Here is a 9,009-nt window from a genome sequence, read left to right on the forward strand (position 1 = left end):
TTTATGTGATCATGATAGAAAAGGACATTCAAACAAGCAAATGTTTGGATCACCCATTTGTACTAAACTCATTGTAAAGGAAAAATTAAATTATTAAAAAGGCCACAAGAGATCCTTTGTACAAAGACTCATCCAGAGCAATATTTGTTGTAAAACTTATGACATGATAATGTAAAATTGCAAGCATAGCTATTGCTATTTTTTGGAGTACAAAAGAGGCTTCCATCATGTCTCATGTCTATATAAACCTTTTAATTTCTTGAATATTCAAGAGTGTTATAGTTTTCTATATTGAAAGTAAAAAGAGTCTTACAGGTCTCTTATGTATACATTTTTAAAATGTTGTGAATCCTCAATAGCATGGGTTTTCATGGATTTAAACTAATAACTCGGATTTTTTATTTAAAGAATATGATTCTTATAAACAAGAAATACAAATTTAGGATTTAATAGTAGTTTTTACATTATTTGTACAACATTGTAGAGAGATATTTTGAAATGTATTATGTGAAAATGATAGTGCCAGAAAGTAAACTTTTGATTCTCGAATGACAGTTTCATAAAGTAAAATTCTCATTTGGGAAGGATTTTAAGGAATAGTCCAAAAGTAGACATATGAGTCCAAAATTAATGAATAAGTATTGAGAGCCGATGCTTAGTTAGGTGAGGACTGATGCTTAATTAGGTGAGGACCGATATTAAGGCATCGTCTATTCAAAAAACAATAAAAGGAGAGCTTTACACATCATCTTTTTCTACACCTGTGTACTAGCCCCTTTACCCTATGTCATCTTTTGCAGCACCAGAGAGTGGCTTTGGCTTGACTTTCAAATCATGGTCCAAGTTCGATGCTTGATGCATGGGAATCAAATTCTCTACATTCATATTTGATTAGACGGGCTGGGGAACTTTGCTCATTTTTTGAACTCCATGAGCCCAGAGTCTCCACCAATTACGTAACAACCAAGAAATGAACAAGACTAAGCTAAACAATAAACCAACGAGAGACACGACAAGAAAGAGTAGAGGAGTGGCTATTAGAGTGCCCCCCGTATCATATTATAGCTTCATTTATGCTCAAGCCTCAAATGGCTACTTAGGTCCGTTTCGCACTCGTCTGCCCATAAAAGGGAGGACAAAGTGGTGACCAATTAAAATCCGCGCCCCATGTAAGGTCGATTCACACACGTCCGCTGGCCCTTTGCCGAAAAATGACATGGCATCTAGCTCATAGACGCACAAAACCATTTTCAAGGGCAGCCTCCACCAAGCGCCCAAGACAATGTTCAGAGGATTTAGACCAATCCGTGTGCCCATAGGATTAGAATGGGGACCACTTGATTCAGGACCTAAGAACTTTACTACCAAGACATTCTAATTTTGGTGAAAAATAGGTACTTCTAGAAAAAACATCCGCCCAATTGTGAATAGGCAAGTGGATGTATGGCACAAATCAAGGTGGACGAACTTTGTGGGGGCTTTACCTGTCCGTGGACAAGTGTGAAACCCCCTTTAGATGACATCAAGAACTTTGCATGAATCGAATTGGACAAGCTGGCACTGGTGATGTGGGCAATGAGGCTAAGTTGGACATGGATGTGGTAGGGTCGTCAAGATTTATAGTATGTACTTCCTTGTTCCATTAATTTAAACATCTTGTCCGTTCACTTGTCATTAGCGTAGTTATCAAATACACACAAAAGTTATCACTTGTCATCAGTTGCTCTTAGAGAAACTCATAGTAAAGAATCTAAAGCGGAAATATGCATGATATGTAAGTAATTAATCAGGCCAATTGTGAATTTGTGAGGAATTTGTATCATAGCTGGCTGCCGGTCTTTCCTATTGGTTATAGTCCTGTCAATATTGCTGTAGATCCAATAATCTCAAAGAAGCTGTTGGAAAACTGTGCTAACGTAAGGAAAGGTTTCACGACTTAAAAAGACATGCTATCTCAGAGCCATTCCCAGTGCTATTTTGAAGACAGCCTTCCATGATAGAATGGGGGAGAACCTGATTGCAGAGTACTATAAGAAGTCTTCTCAAGGTTTATATAGTCTGAGGATTTCTAAACGATGATGGATTGACGTCTGTCGAAAAAGACTGTCTTCTGTTGGTCATCTCTAAGTCGGGGCTTTGTCGATGACAAAATCGCTTCCAAAACCAGTGCTGTGCCCAGAGCGTGGGCATCACGTCAATGTGAATGTCCGTCGTCTCCGGCAGAAACAGGTATGTCCAAACTCCCATCAACAGTATCCATGCCGCGAAGAAGAAGAAGATGCCATACTTGAAATGACACAGCATGGTTTGAGATGTGTGCGCTATGACGAAGGTGAATATCATATTGGAAAAAACTGTAAAACTCTGGCCCTCTGATCGTGCCTTCATTGGGAAGATCTCAGTGGAGATTAGCCAGCCTAATGGTCCCCATGACCACGCAAACCCGCATACGAATATACATCCCAGCACCACCACGATAATGGCTCGCGCTTCGTCATACCCCGTCCATAGGATAATTCCCATTAGTACCTGCAGTCGATCGATTTTTCACAGCTGCTACGTGATTGTCGAAATGTATTTGGGAGTAACGTCGACAGATAGGAAGGAACGTACCTGTGCGATGAACATTTGCAAGCTTGCTTCCAGCAAAAGTGCTCTCCGCCCTACTTTGTCCACTAGAACAATCGATACGAGTGTTGAGGATAAGTTGACAGCTCCGATGCTTAGTGCAGAATAGAGAGCGGTGTAGGTACTCTTGATACCCATCGTCTTAAACAATACTGGGGCATATAGAATAAAGGCATTTATTCCTGTGAGTTGTTGAAAGAATTGGATCGCCGCAGCTATTACCAATGGCGGTATGTTGGCCCGTATGAACAAATTTCCGACAAAGCCTCTTCTGTCTTCAGATATCTCCCTGGTTGCTTCTTGTAAATCAAGTAGTTCCTGCTTTACATCCCAGTTAGCTCCTCTGAGTTTTTCCAAAACCTTCTGAGCTTCCCCAGTACGTCCTCTTTCCACCAAGCTCTCGGGAGTCTCCTCTATGAATAAGCTCCCCACAGTTAGAAGCAACGCAGGGACGCCAGCCAGGCCTAACGATAGACGCCAGCCCCACGGATGGATATGATAAGCTGCAAGGTTGACGACGCTTGCAAACAAAATCCCCAAAGTGACATACAGCTGAAAAAGATTATTTAAGCTTCCTCGAAACTGGCTTGGGGCTATCTCCGATAGGAAGATCGGCACGGCCTGCCATGAAGACCAAGAGCAAACGACTATAAAGTTCTGGGATTCGGAAGAGCTCTTCGAAAGCAAGAAGAATATGTTCGCCGGGAAGGAACCTTGTGGGGGGAGGGAGAGAATGGGAGAGAGAGAGAGAGAGAGAGAGAGTTGCATACCTGATTGGCAAATCCTACACCGCAACCAAGCAGGATGCGGCCAAAGATTAACATTTTGAGATTCGTTGCAGTGCCGTTAAGAATCACACCGATGTCAAAGAAGATCCCTCCAACAATCATCGTTATCCTACGCCCCTTCTTTGTTGTGACCACACCAGCACAAAAGGTCGCGGGAATTGCGGAGAGGTACAATGAAGAAATAAACAGCTGCAACAGCTGATTGTCATACAGGCAATACTGTAAGACATGACTCGCGGCCTTAGAGGTTTCATTTCGCGGTTGGCTTAAAATTTTCGTGCAATTCGTTTCGCGACCGACTAGCTGTCCCGATTTCATTTTACCCTCCAAAATGCTTGGGAAAAACTTGCACAGAAAATCATCCATAGCCGTGATGCCGCCTGCGTTCAAGACAACGTCGCAATTGGTGGCATGGGATATTGCCATAGTAAACAAATTGGTCTAGAGGTGCGAAGGCAAACCTGTGATTCCCTCGTCATAGCCGAACATCAGGCCGCCGCTAGCTCCTACGAGGCAAAGGAAGAGCACGTATCTTGTCATTTGAGGGCGTCCATCTGAAGCTTCACGAGTCTGCATGTTGGGACAGGTTAATACTACTGCTGCACAGTTTCAGCCACACGATTCCGGCTGTTCGTTTCACCCGACGCTTGCGCTGATCTGACATACACAGAAGCTTTAAGATTTTAGGATTCACTATTTATCATAGGGAAGGAATTCCGAGCCCAAGGCCCCGGCCCTCAAGCTTGCGAATTCGTCACGTGCAGCTTCAAGTTGCAGCTTGAAACTTGAAGTTGCGAGTTCGTGCCGATCAAGTGGAACCTTCTTGGGCCGAGCGTGAGAGACCATTCGTCAACGACGGGTAAATCGGTAATCCAAGGACTTTGTCATAACGTCGCCAGTTTGGTGAACTTTACATTTGCGCTCTTGCTGTCTTTTTCGAGGGTGAAATGGCTGTGTATGAGCCAAAAAACACAAATCACTCAGCCCTGTAATGTTGTCTTTCACACCTGGTAGATTTGTTAGTCTGCAGTAGTCTGGGCTGCGTACAGGCTGCGTACACGGGATAGATAACAATTTGCAAAGACTGAGTTACTTCATATGCAATTCGCAAAGTTGCAACTCTTGATTACGAAGTTTGGAGAGCGATTGACACAAAAGATAAACACCCATTGCCAATTGGCATGCCCGGCCCAGACAGCGGTTCTTCGTCGACCTAGTCAAGACTCGAGGCTACATACAATATTCACTCGAGCAGGTAACGACTCAGGAACGTTCAGTCAGTCACTGGGAATCAGTGAATCATATTCGGCTGCGCAGTCTAGTGAATTTGAGCACTTTCTGTGGAAGTGAGACTGCTGTATGGCCGTTTATGCAAATGAACTGATTAATTTTTTGTTTGATCACATGGCACACACTAGTGACTACAATTTTGGAGGAAGCACCCTTATTATAAAAATCCCAGGTGCAGCTATAAATTATAATCTTGTTGAAGTTTGGCACACACTAGTGACTACAATTTTGAAGGAAGCACCCTTATTATAAAAATCCCAGGTGCAGCTATAAATTATAACCTTGTTGATGTTAAAGATCGCAAATCATCGTAGGAATGTACCCAGTTGATTGGATGGAGCCAAATTAATATCGTTCCAGTTGCAACCGTTACTCCCAATTTGCTAGGTCAACAAAAATAAAAGAATGATGCAACCAAGCTACGTTTTCATTTAAGTATCATCGAAGGAAACAGAATGGAATTCCCTCAGTAGTCCCAACAAAGTGTTATCCTAAGACTTTGTCGCTGCCATCAGTCGCTGCACGGGAAACGGGGGGCTCCCGTAACATTGACTTTAAGGTTTGACGAATGGGGAGATGACGGATGAGGGAACGCATGATGAGACAGGGTCTTGTAAAGTCCCGAGCATCATTAAGGAGGGTGGAATCCCGGTGGATCGGACGCAGAGGACGGGGAGGAGGCCAACGGAGAATCGAGACAAGATACCCCCCATCATATTTCGAGGTGCTTACCAAGAAGCTTCAAAGCGGCTTCACCCCCCTTACGGAAGCGGAGGCGAAGCAGATTCTTCCTGCCGAACTCGCCAGGCGGGCAAAAGAGGTGGAACGTAAACCATGGTTCGAATCGGGGAAGGCGCACAACACTGTCTTCATGCTCGACGTTGAGGACGTGCACCCGAAACTAGAGAAGCTGGCTAGGGGAGGGTTGTACCTCTACTTCACAGGGCGCATCCCCTCTTCCAAAGAGTTTAAGGAGTTTATGTCGTTCGAGGCCGACCTCCTAGGCGGATGTTTCTCCACAAAGTTTATGGTGAAGGGCTTCTTCCTGGTGCAATGCGTCTCCGAAGCGATCAAGGACGAGCTGGTGGGGAGAAGTTTCCTTTTCTCAGGTTCGCCGGTGCTGGTGCTCTCGTGGTCGCCGGAATTTAGTATTGATCACTTCCTGCTGCATGATTGTCTGGTGTGGATTGAGTTTCCCAATCTCCCTTCATGGTTGGGGGAAAAAATCGATTAGGCGACATCCCTCGGGAGAGTGCTGCAGATTCCGCTGGAGTCTAGACAACCGAGGGGAAGGAGGAGGGCATGGATCCTCTGGGACAGGACCCAAGACACGCCGGAAAATGATTAAGTCAAGAACGACGCCAAAGGTTCAGAGGTCATGGTGCTCAGTTGGAACATAAGAGGGTGCTGCAGCAAACTGAAACAAAAGGGTTGTCTTTCGGTGATCAGGAGAAGGAGGCCGGGTATAATTTTGTTACAAGAATTGAAGTGTGGGTGTGAGGACGAGTGGTGGTTCGTGGTGGTTCGCGTTCGAGCAGCTAGGGTATTTTTCCTTCGTTAATTCACCCACGAGAGGGAGAGGGGGCACGCCCGTTTTAGTTTGTAGTGCCTTAATGCCCCGCGAGGTTGCCAAGAGCGTGGATGGGTGTGTAATAGGGGTAGCGGTGTCCAGTGTGTATGCGCCCAATGGTGCGGGCGAGAGAACGAAGTGCTGGAGGACAATTAATGAGCTGGTAGGGGAGGGGAAATGGGTCCTTGGGGGAGACTCGAACGTCACGGAGAGCCAGGAGGATAGATCCCACGGCGAGGCCTCGAATATGGGTGTAGAGAAGGAAGCGTGGGAGGACCTTTGCATGGACAAAGGGTTGATCGAAGCAAAGGAGTTGGACCAAGAGGGCTTTCGGTCCTTCACATGGTCGAACCGGAGAAAGGGGATTGATTTTCGTGCCATTAGACTGGATAGGTTCTACTTCACGTGGTGGATGCGAGGCCTTCAAAAAGGGTCGTCTATTCTCTCGGTGCTCTCCAACCATTCTCCTATTGTGTGGCGGTTCTCGGTCCCCATCATGGTAGAGAGGCCGAAGGATATTCCCTTCAAATTTTCAAAGACCCTCCTCGAATCAAAAAACATTCTGTAGGTGGATCAGAAGATTGTGGATGGAGGCGACGGTGAAGAGATCAGACCCTAAAGACCAGTGGGATGAGGCCGTGAGAGGACTACTGTAGATCACTAAGGATGAGGACTTTAAGGCTCGGGTGGCCGTGAAAGAGCGGTTGCAAATTACCTCGGCGGCTCTGGAGGCTCTCCAAATCGCAGTAGCCGAGAACTCGAAGGATCAACAAGTGCTAGCCACCGTTAATGGTGGACACGGAAATGTCAGTCCAAGAAGCAGAACTCCAGGAGGTGGATCAAGCTCGGGTCAAGAGCAGGCAAAGGTGGTTGGTTGTGGGGGATTGTACCTCCAAGGCCTTCTTTCAATCTTTAAAGAGGAAGCGTCAATAGGATCTGATCGACCGCGGGTTCAGGATACCCCATACCTCTAGCACATTGCAGCGGTGTTCCAGAAGGAGCTAAGTGCGATCGTGGGCGAGAAGGCACTGCTGGGCGACAAGTGGAATTGTCTAATTAATTCCTTGGAGGGCCTCGACCCCAGAGTCTTTGAGTACCAGAGGGTGCAATTAGCGCGCCCCTTTACCTTGAACGAGTTGGGAGAGGCGCTCGACATGCTAGTAGACGAAAAGGCGCCAGGTTCGGACAGGCTGACTGCTGAGTTCTTTAAAGCCTTCTTGAGAGTAATGGGCCAGGACCTCACAGCAATGGTGAATGCGGTTGAGAAGGATGGCACCCTCTCCAAGGATGTGAACTCGGGCCTAATGAGGCTGATACCAAAGAAGTAGGATAGACTCTGAGTGGGGGACTGGAGGCCCATCACCATGCTTAACACTTCCCACAAGATCAAGCTAAAACCATGGTGGTCAAAATCTGAGAGCTCTGCTGCACTGTTGTCGACAAAGAGCATAATGTCTTTGTAAAGGGGAGGTATATCTTTGAGAATGTAATGAATGTTGCCATGGCTCTGGGTTACGCGAGCGTGATGGGCCAAAAAGCAATTATGCTAGGCTTGGACCTGGATAAGGCATATGATAGGATCCAGTGGGATTTCCTTGTAGAGGTGTTGGACCGTTTGGGCTTTGAGTCTGACTTCATCAAGATGGTTACATATTTGTTTGGCAAGGGTGGCTGCCGTCCTCTGCATGAATGGCGGGGCGGTCAAACGCTTCTCACTCAACAGATCAGTGAGGAAAGGGTGCCCACTGGCTCCCTTTCTTTTTGCCATCGCGACAGTCCCATTAATACACAAGATCAAGGAAAAGGTGGAGGGAGGAGGGGTCAGTGGGGTCACCCTCCCCTCCAACATGTAGTTCTACACGCAGCTATTAGCCAACGACACAGTCTCGTTTTCCCAAGAGTAGGAGAGCAACGTCCAAGCCCTCTTGGAGGTGATGGAGACGTTCTGCAAGGCTTCAGGTTCAAATTGCAGTTGGGGAGGAGTTGGGGCAAGTCTTACATCCTGAGGACGAGTCACGACCCCCCGTCATAATGGGTGAAGTAGCTGGGGATGATCCTCATCCCCCAAGCGAAAATTATCCGAGATCTGGGGGTGCTACTAGGAGTTAGGGTCTCTCTCCGATAGAAGTTCTATTGGTTCAAGTCAAAGACAAAGGTGAAGCTAGGGGCTTGGAGCGGGATCTCTCTGGGATGGAACGCCCGGTGCCTCGTGGTGCAGCACATCCTGGCGGCTTCGACCACCTATGTAGCTTCAATTTCTCACTTTAGGAAAACCCACTCGCAGGAGATTAAACACCTCTTCAGGAGCTTTGTTTGGGCGGAGGAACCGGGGAAGCGAAGGATGCACCATGCCTTGTGGGAGCTCCTGAAAACCCTAAAGATGGAAGGGAGCATAGACCTCCCGGATGCCCAGAGGAAGAACACAACACCGATTGGTAAGTGGCTAGCGCATCTTTTCTCCAAGGAGGCCCCTAGATGAAAATCGTGAAGTACTTCATCTCCAACTATAAATCAGTGAGGGCAAGGAGGTGGGCGGGGATGGGATGGTATGAGAGAATGATGTCTAACTTTCCCTGCAAGATCTCTATGTTCGACATGGTAGATGGATTCATGAGAGCCTGGAGAAGCTGTATCCCACTCCTGATGTGGCGGGGGAGAAGGGGCCTGAGTTTAGGGAGTCCCTCTGGTGAAGCATCGCCTCGAAAAGGACCGGTGAGGCTTTCGGGCTCCACA

General features: G+C 46.8%; 1 protein-coding gene across 1 annotated transcript; it reads right to left on the bottom strand.

Annotated features, from left to right (window-relative positions):
• Positions 1–1,772: 1,772 nt before the first annotated feature.
• LOC147896297 (sugar transport protein MST4-like) lies at positions 1,773–4,097 on the bottom strand. Its single transcript, XM_087382963.1, has 4 exons — positions 3,878–4,097; positions 3,399–3,796; positions 2,614–3,249; positions 1,773–2,529 (listed from the first exon to the last, which is right to left on the bottom strand). The coding sequence occupies exons 1-4, from the start codon at positions 3,990–3,992 to the stop codon at positions 2,050–2,052; spliced, it is 1,629 nt and encodes a 542-aa protein (XP_087239089.1). The 5' UTR covers positions 3,993–4,097; the 3' UTR covers positions 1,773–2,049.
• Positions 4,098–9,009: the final 4,912 nt, after the last annotated feature.

This window comes from Dipteris shenzhenensis, chromosome 12 (assembly GCF_047967505.1).
Source record: "Dipteris shenzhenensis isolate YYH24624 ecotype China chromosome 12, Dip_SZ_1.0, whole genome shotgun sequence".
In the NCBI taxonomy this organism is placed as follows: Eukaryota; Viridiplantae; Streptophyta; class Polypodiopsida; order Gleicheniales; family Dipteridaceae; genus Dipteris; species Dipteris shenzhenensis.